Consider the following 21,717-nt stretch of genomic DNA (forward strand, 5'->3'; position numbering starts at 1 on the left):
TGTTGGTCTGAAAAACATAAGATGCCAAAAACCCTCCAATCACATGGCCTAGCTAAACTCGATGTAGATTCCCTGGGAGGAAATGCTTTGCTCAAGCCTTTTCCCCTCCACCCTGATATGAGAACACAAAACTCTCTCAGCCTCACATCAGCAATGCTGCTCGCACTGTAGAAGTAGTATCAGTGTGACTTGCCAGATGCAGTTTTGTCCCATCCACAAGTAAATGTGTTAATTCAGAGAACAATGCAGAACAGGAGGTAATTTTCCCCATTGGGTTTGCCTTACTCTTTCTTCTCGCGTCCTTGCTCGCATCATTTTTGCACGCAGTTGAACATGATAATCATTATAGTATTTCTTGGCACGGGCAATTTGCTGCCTTCGCTCCTTCATCTTGTTCTGGGCAGATTTCTGCTGCCGAATTCGTTCCTTGAACTCTTTCTAAGGAGAAGTGAAAAGGTAAGTGGTTTGGAAGAGATCAACGCCCAGTACCTCAACAAGCTATGGATTTGATATGTAAAAGAAATTTGATACCTGCGGGGCCAAACAGAATATATGGGGGGGAACCTCAGCTAGAATGATCACACAGCCAAAACAGACTGCCCATCATAGTAAATAAAACCAGCTTGGGATATACAGAGTATTGAAAAGTCAAAGTAAATACTATCAGTTTCACTAAATAGTATTTTAGAAGAGTTAATTTCATCCTTTTATGAAGCCTTACCAGACGCAGATTATGTTCCTGTTCCTTTTTAATGATATTAATTAAGAGATCATGCTTTTTCTGAGCTTCTTCAATCTAATAAGAAAATAAAAAGCAGTCATCATTGTTAAACCTTAGGAGTTTACTGTACATGCTCAAATGGTATCCCTGCAACCCAGTAATATCTTTAAAACATTGAATATAGAGGCCATATTCCTCATTCCTCCTCACCCCCAACCTGCAAACACACACAGGCAGTTTATCAGTCCATCAGAAGCAAACAAAAAACATGACGATGTACAACATGATAAATGAAAGATTTGGCCAGAGTTCTTGAAAAGAATGAGGCATGAGACACGACTCACTGCTGACTGCAGCTTGGCTTGACTCCGGTCCCCATCAAGACCAGACTTGATCAACTGTTCTATTTGCTTAAACTGCTGCTTCCACATCCTATTCATAGCATGTGGAGAGAGTGGTAGATAAGGAAACTCTTCCAATAATAAAGGCAGAAGGTCATTATCTTGTATCTTCACTGCAAAACAAAAGAGTAACAACACTTAAATATCTGACTAGAAAAAAATTACAAACAATAGTATATATATCATCATCGGAGTTTATTCGGACATCACAGCCAACTCTTATAGGTTAAAAGACTGAATTTTGGTCCGTGTCAGATGGATATAACATTGATTGTGTGGCTCTAAAGTGTACCAATCATGCACTAGATGGCAGTAAGCTGCAACTGCCTCCAGTTGATGGAGTCTGGCACCAGAGGGTAGCATTACATCTTATCCCAATGCTGCCAAGAACTTGTTCACCTGGAGAGCAGACACAATACAAGCCTGGACCTCTTGAATAGGCTTGCAGCCATCTATTTCCGGTGAAATAAATCTGTGATCGTGTTTAATCCTTCTTCACATTCTGAAGTGTGGCGTGATGCTGGCTGTATACATTTAAACAGCCAAAAAGACAAAGACATCAATAATGGTTTGAGTGGAATGAACTGCGAAAGGAAGTGGCAGATAGTATTAAAAGATGTTTAAGTACGTGAATAGGAAAGAGGTACCTGGGGCTTCAGGTACATAATTCTTTGAAGTCTGTGTCACATATAGAGACGGGGTGGTTAAAAAGGCATTTAGCACGCTTGCCTTCATTGCTCATGTTGAAGTTATACAGGATGTTTTTTAAGGCCTTAAGCAAGCGGTGGGATGGATGCAGATGAAATTACATTTAAAAGACAATTAGCTAAGTACATGAAAGGTCGGGGGGGGGTGGTGGGAGAGCGGAAATAGGCCAGAAGCAGGCAGGTGGGACTAGTCTAGTTTGGGATTATGTTGGCATGGACTAGTTGGACCGGAGGATCTGCTTCTATGCTGACTCATGACTCTATAAAAGAGAAAGCATGGTTGGAATAATGCCTTGCAGCTTAAAAGAAAACTTTGCAACCATCAATTGTTTTATTTTACTTTTTCTATACAAATGCAAAGAACAGTGAAAAAATTTAATCAATTTTTGGAGGGAATTGAGAAATGAATAACTACCATAACAGGGCTATCAAAGGATGACTAAATTGGATAATTATTTCAAATCATTGGGGTTGGAGGAAGAGAATTCAAATTAAAATATTTTACACATCATCAAAATACACTAAACAGCGCAGCTGAAAAGATGTCAAAGAAAAAGTTTGAAGCAAACAGAAATAGGGGATTGTAGTGGTAGTGCCCCGCTGCTTGGCTAATAGTTCCCTGGTTCCACCTGCTCCAGAGGAGTGTAACAAGTCTCTGAACAGGTTAATTCAAAAATAAATTGAAGAATGGAACTAAGAAATATTTTGTAATAGGAGTGGAATTTGCAAGTAACTAAGATATTGATGAATTCGTTCGCAATAGTGGGATAGGATGTATTTTTATTGCCCACACATCACAATCAATTATTTCTACAGCTTGCCTGTATACAAGTTAACAAAAAATAACATGTTACATTTGGGGCAGGATGGTGGTTCAGTTGTTAGCATTGCTGTCTCACAGTGCCAGGGACCGGAGTTCAGGCAACTGTGTGAACTATGCGTATTCTCACTGTGTCTGCATGGGCTGCCTCCAGGTGCTCCAGTTTCATCCCACTTTGGAGGAGCAGTGTGGACTTGATGGGCCAAATGGCCTGCTTCCACACTGTAAAGGATTCTATGAATTCACATTATTTCATTTGAGGCCCATCTTGATTAATTTGAAATTTAATCTCCTGAATCCCCTCTCCCACTTCACCTTTTCACAGTCCTCAACTGTCTCCTGTTTCCATGGCTGAATTTAAAAAATACATTATTCCAGACATTCATTATATCCCAGCTGTCCCATTTTCTGAAATGTAACTCTGTAAACTTTATTGCTTCCCTGCAAAATGATGGCAGTTTTTTTGCTGTCAAAGGTTCAACATTCTATTCCAGAATTCTCCCGACTTGCTTCATCTCTGGCCAAGCCCAATGTTTGGCCACTTCTTTGATCACCAGCCCAACAGACTCTTGGCACCTGCTTAGCATCTGTTCACCTTCCTTTCTCCCTTTCATGAACTACTTAGGTAAGCTCTTATGCTAAAGAAACCATATTAAAGTGCATGTTATTCATGGCTGTGAAGATATCCAAAGCCAGTCCTCGGAGTTCAACAGAATGAAACAGTTTAAAACACAGGTTAAAATTACTACTGCAAATACTAGGGCAAAGTTCAAAAGGGTTGTTGGTGCTAATTTATCCAGTGTATTTTGGCTCAATGCTAAATGTTCTGTACAATTATCCTTAGTAGTTCCACAAATTAACATTTCTCTCAATCACAATTTTCCACTCAGCAGAAATCAAGCTATTTCTTTGAATTCTTACTAGGAGTTGCTTTCCTTGGCTTTGTCACTCCTGTACGTGTCCACTGGCTGTGCTTCTGCTTTTGCGGTGTGGTTTTTGCAGAATAAACTTTTGCTGGCTGTGGAGTTTTTGGAGTTTCTTTGAAGATATTTTCTTTATATTCTTGTTCCTTCATAACAGATATGCAGAACAAATGTAAATGTCAAGTATACATAAGGAATAGTCTGTTTATTTTATATGGAGTCTTGGAGCATCACAGAACTCATCACATAACCCATTATATTGAGTAAATATAAATAGAGACAAATAGCAATGAAGAATTAAACATTGGCAGGGTAGTCAGGAGTCAAAGAGCTATGTGGATTTTGACATTTGTTACTTGTTATGTCCATGAATTTAAGAAATTACGTTTTGAGACGATTACCAAGTTATGTCCTTATGGGAAGGAAATTTGCCATTGATATCCAAATTAAAACTCCATACACCCAACAGTATGGTCAATTCTTATTTCCACTCCAAAACAGCCTAGCAAGCCACTCAGTTGAATAGAGACAGGGAATAAATGCTCATAGAACATAAAACACGACAGCACGGTATAGGCCCCTTGGCCCTCGATGTTGCGCCGACTTGTGAAACCAAACTGAAGCCCATCTAACCTACACTATTCCATTATTATCCATATGTTTATCCAATGACCATTTAAATGCCCTTAAACTTGTCCCTAAACATGTTCCTAGGTGATGCCCACAGTATTAATTATTTTTTTTAACGAAAGCAAGCTCTGGCCTGATAATTACTAATCATCTTTACTAAGCATTTAGAAAAAAAGAAATCAAACCAAAATACATTTAATAAATATCACTCACTGCTTTCTGGACGCTTTTTTTTTCTTTTTCAATTTTAGATTTCTCTTTCATTTTGTAGTTCTCCAGTTCTTCTTTGTAAGACTCACTCACTGCCTGTAATGAGGCAAAAGGAAAGAAAAAGTCAAATGTGTGTGCACATCACTATGAAGTGTTTAACTACAAGATGTTACCATTCCAGTTGATTAGTAGCAGGGGACAAGCAAAATCCCAGGACTGAACAGGCTATAAATTTCTATCATTTGATTACTACTGTGATCAGTCACTGAACATAATCACAGGATTCTGCCAGTGTACTTTTAACAAAAAGAACAGAAAGTGTATCACATTAACCTTAGTTACATTCACTTGTAATTTGGAAAGATTGTCTCAAACAGCAAATAATAAATTTTCAACCCCTTCCCCACTCCAATTCCCATTAAAGACACGCAACAAACGTGGTGAAGTTTCATGTCCATTATTCTATTCCTTTTTATTTAACTGAGGAGTTTGCATTTTCCTACTGTGACTTACTGCACCTTAAGCTAGATGTAATTCTGCCTCTCCAAGAACAAATGCACTGATGAAATCACTGACTCTTACAGCAACTGGACAAAACCCTACAGTTTTCAAAATAAATATGATGAGGCTGCTAAATAGCTCCACTTCTGGTCTTTGGTCCCTTTGTCTTAAAATCACAACTTAGTAAATGCTTCAGCTATTATCTCAAGGTAGTTTGTCTAGTCGTTTAGCTCTAGTCATGATTTCTTGGGAATACTGTGACCCACTCCTAAAAGAAAAGTTCCACATTTTAAACAGCTACCTGCACAGAACTGAAAATATTGCAGATCACAAATATTACAGACCTTCACTGTACAAAATCATGAGGGGCAGATGGGAAGAATATTTCCCCCTTGGTGGTGGGATCAATAACCACAGGGCACTGATTGAAGGTAAGGGACAGGAGACTTAAAGGTGATAAGAGGAAAACCATTTTCACCCAGAATCTGGAACTCATGGGCTGTAAGGTAGGTACAGGCAGAAACCCTAGTAACATTCATTGTATTCAAATTTACACTGGTGTTGTCAAGGCATACAAGGCTATGGCCCAAGTACTGGAAAGTTAGATTAGTTAGGTGGTTGATTTCAACAGGCCCAGACTGTAGGGTCTTTTTCCATTCTGTACACTTGTATGGCACATGACACAGAAAAAAAATGTTAAAAAGGTACCTTTAAGATGCATTTATCATTTGTATCAATTTCCTCATCACTATTCCAATCTTACATACAAAGCTATAACATTTACAAAGCAAGTCAATTTTTGACATTTCCTTCCACATTTGCACTTGACAAGTATTGGATACAATGTCCTTTAGTCACATGAAATATTTTCAAATTATGAATGTAGCATTAAATGCAAAAGTCTCACATTTGTGAAATCATTTGATAAATGAGAGAACTGTGATCTGTAGGGTTGTTGGATACATAGGCTTGAAAGTGTTATAGATCCATTACCATGCTCACCATCTCTTTCACCACAGTTGAATACTATTGCCACAAATTCAGTTTTCTAGAAATATGACTGACTGGTGATTCAATCCCCACATTGTCTTCTTGTAACAGCACTCCACCAATACTGATGGCACGAGCATCAGCCAGTCAAGTGTTTCATCATAAATTGGTACAATTCAAACTGGTGTGGTATTCAGTGTATTTTAAGTTGTCAAAAGATTTTTTTTGTTAATTTTGTTCTTTGGCGAGCTTATCAAAGGAGACATTGTTGTGCTGAAAATCGGAACAAATTTCTGACAAAATCCTCTTATTCCAATATATTGCTAAATGATACATTTGTCTGAGGCATTGGAAAATCAAAGCAACTCCTGCATCTCTGCTTTGAGTCTGTGACTCATATAAGTCACTTTTGTTTAACAAGACAAATTCATTTTGAGCCAAAATGTGACCAAATTAACTCTTCGTAATTGATCAGACAATTTCCCCGTGTTTTTATTCCCAGGTTTTACTGAATACAGCAGTTACATAATCCTTTAACCAATCAGCAGATTAATCATTGAAATGTTGCTGTTTATTTCCCCATTTTAAACACAGTCTGGCTTTTACATTGAAAAAGGGTATCTTCCAAAAGACAATTGATACAGTGCCATGTAACAGACGCAAGTTAGAGCTCCTGCAATAAAAGGGGACAGCAGCATTACGGATACAGAGTTCATTAATTGCCTTGAAAGAGGTTAGTGCATGTTTTCTAGGCTGCAGACATTTGTAGTAGGTTCTCGGGGGTCAGTACAAGACCTTTGCTTTTCCCCTAATCCATATTAGATGTCTTAGATCTTAGTGTAAAAAGGCACAATTTCAATAATGTTGAATGATACAAAACTTGGAAGCATTCAAAATGATGTAGCTAAGTTGATGAAGTGGGCAGACAGGCAACACAAAGTTCAACATTGAAAATGAGGGGTGATTAATTTGGCTAGGAAGAACTTGGAGAAACAATACAATAAAAAAGTATAATTCTAAACAGGGTGCAGGAGCAGAGAGGTCTGGGTAAATTACTTATGTATATATACAATGACAGGACAATTTGAGAAAGTGATTAAAAACATACAGACTTTTTTTCCTTTCAGCAGGACCAAAGAATACAACAGCAAAAATGTTATTTGGACTTGTTTAAGACATCTCCTGACTCGTCCTTTTTCCTCAACCAAGAATTACCCCGTCACACCCCACTGTGGTTGACAGGACTCTCAATTATGTCTGGACCATCATTCAATGTCTGCCTTTGCCCCTTTCCTTCCATGATAAGCAAGAGTTCCCCTTGTCCTCAACTTTCACCCCACCAGTCTCTGAATTTAAAAGAGTCATCTGCCATTTCTGCCAGATATCACCACCAAGTGCATCATTTCGTCCTCTCCACTGTAAGCATTCCGCAGAAACTGTTACCTCTCTAACATCCTGGCCCACTCTTGCATCACCTTCACTCCCCCAAGGTATGTTCCCATCTAAATCACAGAAGATGCGACTCTTGTCGACTTGTCGATATTTGAGAGAGGTTTGTACACTGGTGTGAGATGGGACTATCACAATGTGTTAGCCTCCAAACCATGCAGCAGGCACGATTGAAACTCTCCAGAAATGGTCAGAACGCCGAGAGCTGACTATTTATACCCAGACCCTACGGAGGGCTCCCTCTTGCCGCTAATTTTAGCAGCTGAAACAGAAGTGCTGAGAGACCAGTCACACAAATATCTCTGGTCTCCTTGATAGGCAGCAAATGAACTATGTTATTCACTGGCCGGGCCAGTAAACTCTCCAAACTGACTGGCTCTCAAGGCCTTTTCGGGGGCACTTAAAGGTCAAACCCATTGCCGAGGGACTGGAGTCACGTGAAGGCCAGACCAGGTAGTGAAAGCTGACTTCCTTCTCTAAAGGCCACGAGTGACCAGATGGATTGTTGTAACAAACCGTTCTGTGGATTAATTTAGAACAAAGAACTGCAGAAGCTGTAGATCTAAAACAGAAACAGGAATTGTTGAAAGAAACTCCGGCTCATCTGTATCAGTGGAGAGAAAGCAGGGTTAAGGCCCTTCAGTACACCAGGCCACTCGGCCCTTCAACTCTGCTCCACCATTCAATAAGATCATGGCTGAGGTGATTTTACTGTCAACTGTACATTCCTGCATATCCCCAACATCTACATCTGCCTCAAAAGTATCCAAACACCCTGCAGCCACTGCCTTTTGAAGACAGGGATTCCAATTTCCCGTTTGAATGGAAGGTGAGGCCGGTAAGGCTAGGGAACAATGGATGAGTAAAGATATTGGGGCCCTATTCAATAATAAAAGAAATCGTATATTTGATATAGACAACTGGGATCAAATTAATCTCTCCGATTATAAAGAGTGTGGGGCATCCTTAAGTGAGAAATCAGGAAGGCAAAGAGGAGATATGAGAGAGCATTGGCAGATAAGAGATTCTACAAATACATTAAGAGCGACAGGGTGGGGTCTCTTAAAGATTAAGGAGGTCATCTTTGTGTTGAACCTCAGGAGATGGGAGAGATACTAAATGAATATTTCGCATCAGTTTTTACTGTGAAGGAAGAAATAGAGGCTAGAGAACTTGGGGCAATAAATATTGATGTTTTGGAAACAGTTCACATTACAGAAGTGGAAGTGCCGGAAGTCTTAAAGGAGGACAAATCTCCAGGATCTGATCAATCGTATCCCAGGACATGGTGGAAAGTTAAGGAGGAAATTGCAGGGCCCCTAACAGAAATATATGTATCAATTCTAACCATGACTGAGATGCCAGAGGACTGGAGGGTGGCTAATATTGTGCCTTTATTTAAGAAAGGCTGTCAGCGGAAACCTGAGAAAAACCAAAAGAACTGTGGATGCTGTAAATCAGGAGCAGGGACGGGGTTGCTGGAGAAGCTCAGCGGGTCTCGCAGCATTCGTGAAGGAATAAAACAGAGTTAACGTTTCGGGTCAGGTGACCCTTCCTCGGGGTCTGTTTTTTCCTTCACGGATGCTGCCACACCTGCTGGGCTTTTCCAGCAACTTTGTTTTTGTTCCTGGGAACTACAGGCCTGTGCGTCTGAAATCAATGGTGGGTAAATTGATGGAGGGGATTCTGAAAGATATGATTTATATCCATTTGGAGTGGCAAAGAATGGTTAGGGATTTTCAGCATAGTTTTGTGTGTAGGAAATTGAGTGTCACAAACTTGAACGAGTTTTTTTTGAGAAAGTAACCAAGATCGATGAGGGCAGTGTGGTAGACGTTGTTTACTCAGAATCCAGTGAAGCCTTTGACAAGGTTCCACGTGGTAGATGAATTAGTAAAGTTGGATCACATGGGATTCAGGGAGCGTTTGCTAACTGGATACAAAATTGGTTTGAAGATAGGTGCCGGAGGGTTGTTTTTCAGACTGGACCAATGGTGATCCTCAGGAATCACATTACAAAGGGATCTTGATCTATTGGCTGAGGAGTGGCAGAGGGAGTTTAATTTGGATAAATGCAAGGTATTGCATTTGGTTTAAAAGAAACAAGGGCAGGATTTATACAAGTAATGGTAGGGCCCCGGGTAGCACTGTAGAACAGAGAGATTTAGGGATGCAGGTGTGTAATTCTTTGAAATTTGTTTAATAGGCAGATACAGTACATCGGTGAGGCCTCTACTGGAACACCGTGTGCAGTCCTAGTCGCCCAGTTATAGGAAGGATATTATTTAATTGGAGAGGGTTCAGAAGAGATTTACCAGGATGTTGCCAGAAGTGGAGAGTTTGGATGGGTGACCTTAGAGAGTATATAAAGTCATGAGGGGCATAGATAAGGTGAATGGCCATTTCCATTGACAGCTCGTTCTCAATTCTCCCACAGGAGGGGCCATCCTTTGCACACCCACCTGGTCCAGCCCCCTCAGGATTTTATATGTTTCCATTCAGCTCCCTCTGACTGTTTAAACTCCACAGGAAGCGGGTCAAGCCAGTCTAACCTTTTCCTGCTGGGGGAACCCACCCCGTTCCGGTTATCGGGCTGGTAACCCTTCTCTGAGCTGCTTCCAACACATTCACATCCTTCTGTAAGTACAGTGCCCCGTACTGTGTACACAGTCTCACCGAAACCCTGTATAACTGAGGGATAACCTCCTCCCTCACCATAAACCAGCGCATTGTTGGAGTTTTCCTGGATTACTTGCTGTACCTGCAGACTCACTTTCTGGGATCCATGCACTCGGACACCCAGATCCCTCTGTATCAGAGATAATCAGAGGGTTAGATCGGGTGGATAGGGAGAGCCTTTTTCCTAGGATGGTGACGGCGAGCACGAGGGGGCATAGCTTTAAATTGAGGGGTGAAAGATATAGGACAGATGTCAGAGGTAGTTTCTTTACTCAGACAGTAGTAAGAGAATGGAAGGCTTTGCCTGCAACGGTAGTAGATTTGCCAACTTTAGGTACATTTAAGTTGTGGTTGGACAAGCATATGGACGTACATGGAATAGTGTAGGTTAGATGGGCTTGAGATCGGTATGACAGGTCAGCACAACATCGAGGGCTGAAGGGCCTGTACTGTGCTGTAATGTTCTATGTTCTATGTTCTATGTTCTCTATTGAATATAATTTTGTTATTAATTTGTTATTACTTGACGTAAGCTTTCTACTTTAGTATTGAGTGGGTGTTCAGATAAGTGGGGTATGGATGCTAGGGCAGTTGCTTGCTCCTCCTGCAGAATGTGGCAGTTGGGAGATGTGGCACACGTCTCCGCTGGCTACATCTGCGGGAAGCGCACCCAACTACAGCTCCTTGAAAACCGTGTTAGGGAAATGGAGCTGGAGCTGGATGAACTACGGATCATTCGGGAGGCAGAGGGGGTAATTGAGAGGAGTTATCGGGAGTTGGTCACTCCTAAGGCTCAGGACGAGGATAGATGGGTTACAGTTAGGGGGAGGAAAGGGGACAGACAGACAGTGCAGAGATCCCCTGGGGGCATTCCCCTCAGCAATAAGTATACCGTTTTGGATACTGCTGGGGGGGATGACCTACCAGAGGAAAGCCATAGTAGTCAGTTCTCTGGCACTGAGCCTGACACTGTGGCAAAGAAGGGAAGGGGGCAGAATAGAAAAGTACTCGTGGTAGGGGACTCGATAGTTAGGGGAATCGACAGGAGATTTTGTGGTCAAGATCGGGATTCCCGGAAGGTATGTTGCCTCCCTGGTGCCAGGGTCCGGGACGTCTCCGATCGGGTGTATAAGGTTCTAAAAGGGGAGGGCGAACAGCCAGAAATCGTGTTACATATTGGCACAAATGATATAGCCAGAAATAGGATTGAGGATATAAAAAGTGATTTCAGGGAGTTAGGATGGAAGCTGCAGAGCAGGACGAACAGAGTAGTGTTCTCTGGTTTACTACCGGTGCCACGAGATAGCGAGGTGAGGAACAGGGAGCGGGCGCAGCTGAACACGTGGCTCCACAGCTGGTGTAGGAGGGAGGGCTTCAGATATGTAGATAATTGGGATGCCTTCTGGGGAAGGTGGGACCTGTACAAGAAGGACGGGTTGCATCTGAACTGGAAGGGGACCAATGTCCTGGGTGGAAGGTTTGCTCGAGTAGTTCGAGAGGGTTTAAACTAGTATGGCAGGGGGGTGGGAACCTGAGCTGTATACCAGAGGTGAGCGTTGATGCAGGTGAGGCAGTAGCAAGAGGTAGACCAGCTGGGAAGGAACCAAGGGATCGGTTAAAGTGTGTTTGCTTTAATGCAAGGAGTATCAGGAATAAAAGTGATGAACTTAGAGCATGGATCAGTACCTGGTGCTATGATGTTGTGGCCATAACAGAGACATGGGTTTCTCATGGGCAGGAATGGTTGCTGGATCTTCCAGGGTTTAGAGCATTTAAAAAGAATAGGGAGGGGGGGGGGAAAAAAGAGGAGGGGGTGTAGCACTACTAATCAGAGAGGGTATCACAGCTACAGAAGCTTCCATTGTCGAGGAAGATCTGCCTACCGAGTCAGTATGGGTGGAAATTAGGAACAGCAAGGGAGCAGTCACCTCGTTAGGGGTTTACTACAGGCCCCCCAATAGCAGCAGGGAGATTGAAGAAAGCATAGGTCGACAGATTTTGGAAAAATGCGGACGCAGTAGGGTTGTTGTAATGGGTGACTTTAACTTTCCTAATATTGATTGGAACCTCCTTCGAGCAGAAGATTTGAATGGAGCTGTTTTTGTAAGGTGTGTTCAGGAGGGTTTCCTAACGCAGTACGTTGACAGGCCGACGAGGGGAGAGGCCATTCTAGACTTGGTGCTCGGAAACGAGCCGGGGCAGGTATCAGATCTTGTGGTGGGAGAGCATTTTGGTGATAGTGACCATAACTGCCTCACATTCTACATAGCTATGGAGAAGGAGAGGATTAGGCAAAATGGGAGGATATTTAATTGGGGAAGAGGAAACTATGATGCGATTAGGCATGAGTTAGGAAGCATGGACTGGGAGCAGTTGTTCCATGGTAAGGGAACTCTAGACATGTGGAGACTGTTTAAGGAACAGTTGTTGCGAGTGATGAGTAAATATGTCCCTCTGAGACAGGCAAGAAGGGGTAAGATAAAGGAACCTTGGATGACGAGAGCGGTGGAGCTTCTTGTGAAAAGGAAGAAGGTAGCTTACATAAGGTGGAGGAAGCTAGGGTCAAATTCAGCTAGAGAGGATTACATGCAGGCAAGGAAGGAGCTCAAAAATGGTCTGAGGAGAGCCAGGAGGGGGCACGAGAAAGGCTTGGCAGAAGGAATCCGGGAAAACACAAAGGCATTTTACACTTACGTGAGGAATAAGAGAATGATCAAAGAAAGAGTAGGGCCGATCAGGGATAGCATAGAGAACTTGTGTGTGGAGCCTGAGGAGGTAGGGGAGGCCCTAAATGAGTTTTTTGCTTCTGTCTTTACGAAAGAAACGAACTTTGTAGTGAATGAAACCTTTGAAGAGCAGGTGTGCATGCTGGAATGGATAGAGATAGAGGAAGCTGATGTGCTGAAAATTTTGTCAAACATTAAGATTGACAAGTCGCCAGGCCCGGACCAGATTTGTCCTCGGCTGCTTTGGGAAGCGAGAAATGCAATTGCTTCGCCACTTGCGAAGATCTTTGCATCCTCGCTCTCCACTGGAGTCGTACCTGAGGACTGGAGAGAGGCAAATGTAATTCTCTCTTCAAGAAAGGAAACAGGGAAATCCCCGGCATTTATAGACCAGTAAGTCTCACGTCTGTCGTCTGCAAGGTGTTAGAAAGGATTCTGAGGGACAAGATTTATGACCATCTGGAAGAGCATGGCTTGATCAAATACAGTCAACACGGCTTTGTGAGGGGTAGGTCATGCCTTACAAACCTTATTGAGTTTTTTGAGGATGTGACTAGAAAAGTTGATGAGGGTCGAGCTGTGGATGTGGTGTGTATGGACTTCAGTAAGGCATTTGATAAGGTTCCCCATGGTAGGCTCATTCAGAAGGTCAGGAGGAATGGGATACAGGGGAACTTAGCTGCTTGGATACAGAATTGGCTGGCCAACAGAAGACAGCGAGTGGTAGTAGAAGGAAAATATTCTGCCTGGAAGTCAGTGGTGAGTGGGGTTCCACAGGGCTCTGTCCTTGGGCCTCTACTGTTTGTAATTTTTATTAATGACTTGGATGAGGGGATTGAAGGATGGGTCAGCAAGTTTGCAGACGACACAAAGGTCGGAGGTGTCGTTGACAGTGTAGAGGGCTGTTGTAGGCTGCAGCGGGACATTGACAGGATGCAGAGATGGGCTGAGAGGTGGCAGATGGAGTTCAACCTGGATAAATGCGAGGTGATGCATTTTGGAAGGTCGAATTTGAAAGCTGAGTACAGGATTAAGGATAGGATTCTTGGCAGCGTGGAGGAACAGAGGGATCTTGGTGTGCAGATACATAGATCCCTTAAAATGGCCACCCAAGTGGACAGGGTTGTTAAGAAAGCATATGGTGTTTTGGCTTTCATTAACAGGGGGATTGAGTTTAAGAGTCGTGAGATCTTGTTGCAGCTCTATAAAACTTTGGTTAGACCGCACTTGGAATACTGCGTCCAGTTCTGGGCGCCCTATTATAGGAAAGATGTGGATGCTTTGGAGAGGGTTCAGAGGAGGTTTACCAGGATGCTGCCTGGACTGGAGGGCTTATCTTATGAAGAGAGGTTGACTGAGCTCGGTCTCTTTTCATTGGAGAAAAGGAGGAGGAGAGGGGACCTAATTGAGGTATACAAGATAATGAGAGGCATAGATAGAGTTGATAGATAGAGTTGATAGCCAGAGACTATTTCCCAGGGCAGAAATGGCTAGCACGAGGGGTCATAGTTTTGAGCTGGTTGGTGGAAAGTATAGAGGGGATGTCAGAGGCAGGTTCTTTACGCAGAGAGTTGTGAGAGCATGGAATGCGTTGCCAGCAGCAGTTGTGGAAGCAAGGTCATTGGGGTCATTTAAGAGACTGCTGGACATGTATATGGTCACAGAAATTTGAGGGTGCATACATGAGGATCAATGGTCGGCACAACATTGTGGGCTGAAGGGCCTGTTCTGTGCTGTACTGTTCTATGTTCTATGTTCTATGTTCTATTACCTCACCATCCTAGGCCCCAAATACACCTTCCAGGTCAGGCAGCATTTTATTTGCACTTTGAATAATTTACTGTCTTTGCTGCTTGCAGTGCAGTCTTTTTTAAACTGAGGTGGCCAGATGCAGATTGGGAGATTTCTTCATGAAACATCTCCAATCTGTCCACAGGAATTATGCCAATCTTCCAAAGGCTTGCTATTTCATTAAACCACCTTGTTCTGATGCTATCCTTTCCATTCTTGGCCTGCTACAGTGTTCCAATGAAGCACAATGCAAGCTGGAGGAACAACACATTTTCCACTTAGCCTCTAGGACTCCATAGTTTATTTCCACAACTTCAAAGTATGACCTCTGTACTCTCTGCTCCTACATCCCATTACCTTGCTCTAGCTGAGTATGGTTTGTGGTTTGTTGTGGTCGACTCAGAGTAAACCCATTCTCTCCTTTTCATAGTTAACATTTACCTACTTTATCCCCCTCTCTCACTACCACTTCTGTTTCCATCCCCCTCCAGATACAGCCAGACTCGTTTCTCTTACATTCTGGTTTTAGTTTGGTCTAAGCTGAAGTATTGCATTCACTTTTGGGTACCATATCTCTGATGATCTGAAAGTACTGAAGAGGGCACAGAAATGATTTATGAGAATGGTCTGAGGAATTTCAGTTGTGTTGGCAGATTTTAGATATTCAGGCTGGTTTTCCTTGAAGAAAAACCTGACAGGTTTATTGATTTATTGTAGTCATGTACTGAGATAGTGAAAAAGTCTTATTTTGTGTGCTGTACAGGCAGATCGTACCATACAAAGTATATCAGGATCGCAGAACAGAATACAGTGTTGTAGCGGGACGGAGGGAGGGAGGGAATGGAAGAAGTTGTTCTTGAATCTATTCGTATGTGTATTCAAACTTTTGTACCCTTCTGCTTGACGGAAGAGGGTGGGAGAGGAGAACTGAGGTGAGAGGGGTCTTTGATGCAATGGTTGTTTTCTCGATGCAGCAGGAAGTACCGTTGGAGTTAATGGATGAAAGACCAGTTTATGTGATAGACTGAACTGTATTCATGACTCTAGTTTCTTGCAGTCTTGGGAAGAGCAGTTGGCATACTAAGCTCTGATACATCCAGAGAGGATGCTTTCTACAGTGCATTTACAAAAACTGGTAAGTCTCCTTGTAGACATGTCAAATTTCCTATGCCTCCAGTGGACCAGGACGGATTATTGGTGATCACACTTGACACACTCCACCATCTCCACTTCAGCACCATTGATGCAAACTGGGGCATGTCCTTCACTCCACTTACTGAAGTCAATGGCCAGCTCTTTCACTTTGCTGACATTTGAAGGAGAAATTGTTATATTTACACAATGCTGCTAAGCACTCAATCTCTTTCCTATACTCTGTTAAGTGATGTGAGATCCAGCCTATAATAGTGGCGTCATCAACAAACTTGTAAATAGTGTTGAGGCAGAATTTGGTACACAGTTGTGAGCATATAAGGAGTATAGTAGGGGGTTGATAATGCAGCCTTGAGGGCACCGGTGTTCACTATTACAGTGGAGGAAGTATTGTCACCTGTTCTTACTGATTGCGGACTATGGGTCAGGCAGTCGAGGATCCAGTTACAGAGTGGAGTGCAGAGACCTAGGTCTCAGAGTTTAGAGGAACGTTTGTTTGGAATTATAGTGTTGAAGGCAAAGTTGTATTTAATAAGTAGATCCTGACGTAGATATCCTTGTTATCCAGATGTTCCAGACATTTCTTATGTTCTTATACATCTGGATAGAAATTGTCCCATTGGGAACAGCCAGTATGAGTTCAGGAAGGGTAGGTCATGCTTAACTAATTTGGTGGAATTCTTTGAGGATATTACTTGCATGGTGGACAACGAGGAACACGTGGATGTGGTGTATCTGGATTTCCAGAGGCATTTGACAAGGTGCCACACCAAAGGCTGCTACATAGGATAAAGTTGCACAGTATGACAGGTAATGTATTGGCATGGATAGAGGATTGGTTGACCAGTAGAAAACAAAGAGTAGGGGTAAGTGGGTGTTTTGCTGGTTGGCGGTCAGTGGCTAGTGGTGTGCCTCAGGGATCAGTGTTGGGACCGCAATTCTTTACAATTTACATAGATGATTTGGAGTTGGGGACTAAGTGTGGAGTGTCAAAATTTGCAGATGACACTAAGGTGAGTGGGACAGCAAAGTGTGCAGAAGACACAAAGCCTGCTGAGGGATCTCGATAGTCTAAGTGAGTGCGCAAAGGTCTGGCAGATGGAGTACAATGTTGATAACTGTGAGGTCATCCATTTTGGTAGGAATAACAGCAAAATGGGTTATATTTCAAATGGCAAAAAAATTGCAGCACGCTGCTGTGCAGAGGGACTTGGGTGTCCTTGTTCATGAATTGCTGAAAGTTGGATTGCAGGTGTAGCAGGTAATTAAAAAGGCAAATGAAATTTTGTCTGTCATTGCTGGAGGAATGCAATTTAAAAACAGGGAGGCTATGCTGCAGCTGTATAGGGTCCTGGTAAGGCCACACCTGGAGTACTAAGTGCAGTTTTGGTCTCCTTACTTGAGAAGGGATATACTAGCACCGGAGGGCGTGCAGTGGAGATTCACTCGGTTGATTCTAGAGTTGAGAGGGTTGGATTATGAGGAGAGACTGAGTAGGCTGGGATTTTACTCATTGGAATTCAGAAGAATGAGGGGAGATCTTATAAAAACGTAATAGATAAGTTGGAGGCAGGGAGATGGTTTCCACTAACAGGTGAAACTAGGACTAGGGGGCATAGCCTCAAAATAAAGGGAAGCAGATGTAGGAATGAGGTCAGGAGGAATGTCTTCACCCAAAGGGTTGTGAATCTGTGGAATTCCCTGCCAGTGAATCGGTCAAAGCTACCTCAATGTTTCTAAGGCAAGGCTAGATAAATTTTTGAACAGTAAAGGAATTAAGGATTATGGTGAGCGGGCGGTTGTGGAGCTGAGTCTCAAAAAGATCAGCCATGATCTTATTGAATGGCAGGGCAGGCTTGAGAGACTGGATGGCCTACTCCTGCTCCTAGTTCTTATGAATGTCAGGCCAGGGAAACAGTGTCTGTTGTGGACCTGTTGTGCCAGTACGTGAATTGCAAAGGAGCAATACAATTTGGTATCCTGGAATTGATGCGGGTCATGATTAACCACTCAAAGCATTTCATAATTATGGAAGTCATAGTCATTGGGTGGTAGTCATTGAGGCATGCTGCATGATTTTTCTTTGGCATCAGGATGGTGGTGGCCTTCTTGAAGCAAGTGGGGACTTCAAACTGTAATAAGGAGAGGTTAAAGATGAGGGTTACAGATATGGTTAGTGGTAGTGTTTTTTCCATAGGATGGCAGATTTCAAGACTAGGGGGCATATTAAGGTGAGAGAGAGAGAGAGAGAGAGATTTTAAAAATTTGCCTCACATGTCTTTAAAGAGGGTGTTTAATGTGCGGAATGAACTTCCTAAGGAAGTGGTGGCCATGGGCACAATGACAATGCCTAAAAGACATTTGGAAAAGTACATGAATAGGAAAGGCTTGGAAGGATATTGGCCAGGAGCAGGCAGGTGGGACTAGTTTAGTGTGGGATTATCTTCCAAATGGACTGATTGGACCGTAGGGTCTGTGTCAATGCTATATGTTTCTATTTTTTATCTGCAAATACTCCTGCCAGCCGCTCTGCACAGCATCCGAGTGCCTGACTGGGGACTATATCTAGTCTAGTTGCTTTCCGTGGGTTCCCTCTAACGACCTAAAGTCTGCAGTGGTGAATATGGGTACAGGTGGGACTGAGGCTTTTGGGATAGGTGCCATTGCTCCCTTTGACAGGTCAGTGAAACATAGGGTACATTGAGGTTGTCAGGTAGGGATGTATTGTTGCCTGCAACTCTGTTCAACTTTACTTTGGAGCCACTTTATGCCTTGCCACAAACAAGATGTTCATGTGATAACAAGGTGTAGAGGTGGATGAACAAAGCAGGCCAAGCAGCATCAGAGGAGCAGGAAGGCTGACATTTCGGGCCTTGACCCTCCTTCAGAAATGGGGGAGGGGAAGGGGGTTCTGAAATAAATAGGGAGAGAGGGGGATAAAAGATGGATAGAGGAGAAGATAGGTGGAGAGGAGACTGACAGGTCAAAGAGACAGGGATGGAGCCAGTAAAGGTGAGTGTAGGTAGGGAGGGGATAGGTCAGTTTGGGGAGGACGGACAGGTCAAGGGGGCGGGATGAAGTTAGTAGGGAGGAAGGACAGGTTAGGGAGGGGAGGACAAGCTGGGCTGGTTTTGGGATGCGTAGGGGGAGGGGAGATTTTGAAGCTTGTGAAGTCCACATTGATGCCATTGGGCTGCAGGCTTCCCAAGCAGAATAAAAACATGTGCCCATGCACCTGTACGGGGGGGGGGGGGGGGGGGGTGTTGAAATGGTTCGTGGATGGTCTGGGTCTCAAAGTTATTTCAAAAATTATTAGTGGTCTGGACAAATTAAATAGGACTTTTTGCTGATATGGGGCAAAGTTACATAAGTGAAAATAGATTGTCCTGGTGATAGATTAAATGAGGTCAGAAGCTTGTCCAGCAGTCAAATGTGACAATAGACTGCAAGCAGACCAATTAAACTGTGGACTAGTGCCAGAGCGAGAGCTGGAGTCAGCAGTAATGAAGCACAGTTTAGAGCAGTGATCAAAATAACGGTTTCAGTTGTCCCAATATTTAACTGAAGAGCTCTGCTCATCCAATATTAGATGTTGCACAGCAGGTTGATGGTATCAATAGTGGAGTCGTTGAAAGGCAACAGTGAGGTTGAGATTTGAAATCAGCACATGTAAAAATTATTGTAGTTTGTTGCTGTCTTATTGTCCAGAAAATCTTTTTGCAGTTACAAGAGCATCAAAGCAACAGAAAGAATTAATTCAGCTCAACAAGTTCACTCTTAGTTGACAGCAGGTCAGGCGGAATCAGAGCAGCGTTGGTGTTTCGGGCCTAGACCCTTTTTCAGGATGGGGAGGGAAAACGGTGCTGGGAAATAAATAAAGGGAAGAGGGGTGGGGCTTGGGGGTAGGTAGGTGGGATGGCAATAGGTGGATGCAGGTAGGGGTAGTGGGGTGGAGAAGATTGGTAGGGAAGGAGATGGACAGGTAGTGTCAGGACAAAGAGGTGGGGCTGAGAGGGAGGGTTGGGCATGGGATGAGGCTTGGGATGGGGAGAATTTGAAACTGGTGAATTCAATGTTTAGTCTGTAGGCTGAGGTGGAATACGATTGAATCAACATTATTGCAGACATTTTATGCATGAAAAATCCAATATTCTCTGCACTCTGTTTCATTGAACCACAGGAAATAATCCAGTTTTCCAAATTAATTCCTGAGATATGAGAGCTTTCTTGGGAACGGCAGATTTATTTCCACTCCTTAACTACCCAGGTTGGTGGTAATGGTTTCCTGGATCACTGAAGTAGGTAGTTGAGACTTAGGTACCCCACTCAGGTACAGCATACCAGGCTTTTTTGACCAACCATTCCTACAAGTTTTATAAACTGCAACACTTATACTTATCCACATGTTGCCTATGTGAACTCATTGCCATCTGCAGTGTTCTGTTAAATATGTAATTTTTAAAACACAAACTTACATGCCTCAGCCAATATTTGATGTGAATAATATTCAGGCAAGTCACAGTTCTTTAACAGCTCACCTGAATATTGCATGTTCTAAAATGTAATTTGTAATCTTCATTCAGCTTCTAGTACTTTGCTCAATTCATCTAATAAATTTCAGAACTGTAGAACAATTTTGATGTGACACCATTAATCATGACTGACCCAAAACTATACCAGTTTGGGAAAACATGGCTAAAAATATAAATGTCTTAAAAACAAAATCACAGCACAGAACAGAACAAAAAGTTCTTTAAATGTGAAACGTGGGGATCGATTAAAAGTACAAGGCAACTAACATTCAACTGGACTGGCTAACTGCAATGTGGAACCAAATAATAACTTCTTTGATACAACATAGTTGATTATTTCATTCCTTTACATAACTAATTTGGTAAAAGTTGGTGCAAGTTCAAAACATTCATCCTATTGCTAAAAGTAATGCTTACCCTACAAAAAAAATGTTAGTTTGAAAGGCTGTTAGTTGAATAGATTAATATATCCATAGAATCCCTACAGTGTGGAAGCAGGCCCTTCAGCCCAACAAATCCACCTCAAAGCATCCTAACCAGACCCATCCCACTATAACCCACCTAATCTACACCTCCCTGAATACTATGGGCAATTTAGCGAGGCCAATCCCGCAAATCTTTGTACCATGTGAGGAAACTTGAGCAACAAGAAGAAACCCATGCAGACACAGTGAGAATGTGCAAAGTCCGCACAGACAGTTGCCCAAGGGTGGAATTGAACCAAGGTCCCTGGTGCTGTGAGGCAGCAGTGCTAAGCACTGATCCACCATGCTGCTCCTGAAGCAGGAATGACGAACAGGATAGTAGGAACTGCCGATGCTGGAGAATCTGAGATAACACGGTGTGAAGCTGGATGAACACAGCAAGCCAAACAGCATTACAGGAGCAGGAAAGTTTGACTTTTCGGGATTTTTCTGAAGAAGGGTCTTGACCCGAAAAGTCAAACTTTCCTACTCCTCTGATGCTATTTGGCCTGCAGTGTTCATCCAGCTTCATACCGTGTTATCTATGATAAATAGGATGGTTTGTTGCTTTTCAAATGGTTCTTAAAAAAGGTCAGATTTATTTTTCCGAAGTGCGACAAACTGATTTCAGCTTGCTTAAAGAGTTAGTCCTTTTACCTTTGCTTTCATCCTTTGCTGGTCCATTTCTTTTTGCAACTCTCTACGAATTTTCCTCATCTGTCCCTTGGAGTCTTTATTGAGAGCATCTTCAAACTCAGCTTGTAGAGTACGTCGTGGTGGTGATGGAGAAAGAGAGCGGGCACGTACAGGCTTCCTGGTTTGTTTTGCTGCATTACAATGGATTGAAAGAAAATCAGACAAGTACTTATAAACATTTGCCCAAAGGAACTGATTTGACATTTATTCATCGTTTTGATACCGTTCCTGTGAGAGAACAATATTCCTTTTGTGATCTTTGTCGCTTAAATACTGTCATTTTTAAACTGGCCCAAAAACAACAAGTTGATTATAACATAATAAA

General features: G+C 42.7%; 1 protein-coding gene across 2 annotated transcripts in view; it reads right to left on the reverse strand.

Moving 5' to 3' along the window:
* Positions 1-21,717, reverse strand: part of LOC125463513 (trichohyalin-like) — a 65,470-nt gene that overhangs the window by 3,226 nt on the left and 40,527 nt on the right. For both annotated transcript variants that reach the window (XM_048554836.1, XM_048554837.2), the window contains exons 14-19: positions 21,354-21,523; positions 4,416-4,508; positions 3,571-3,718; positions 1,066-1,235; positions 722-796; positions 286-438 (exon numbers count right to left, since the gene is read on the reverse strand). In XM_048554836.1, coding sequence (XP_048410793.1) covers positions 286-438; positions 722-796; positions 1,066-1,235; positions 3,571-3,718; positions 4,416-4,508; positions 21,354-21,523 — 809 coding nt within the window. The remainder of the gene's footprint in view (positions 1-285; positions 439-721; positions 797-1,065; positions 1,236-3,570; positions 3,719-4,415; positions 4,509-21,353; positions 21,524-21,717) is intronic.

This window comes from Stegostoma tigrinum, chromosome 22 (assembly GCF_030684315.1).
Source record: "Stegostoma tigrinum isolate sSteTig4 chromosome 22, sSteTig4.hap1, whole genome shotgun sequence".
Lineage (NCBI taxonomy): Eukaryota > Metazoa > Chordata > Chondrichthyes > Orectolobiformes > Stegostomatidae > Stegostoma > Stegostoma tigrinum.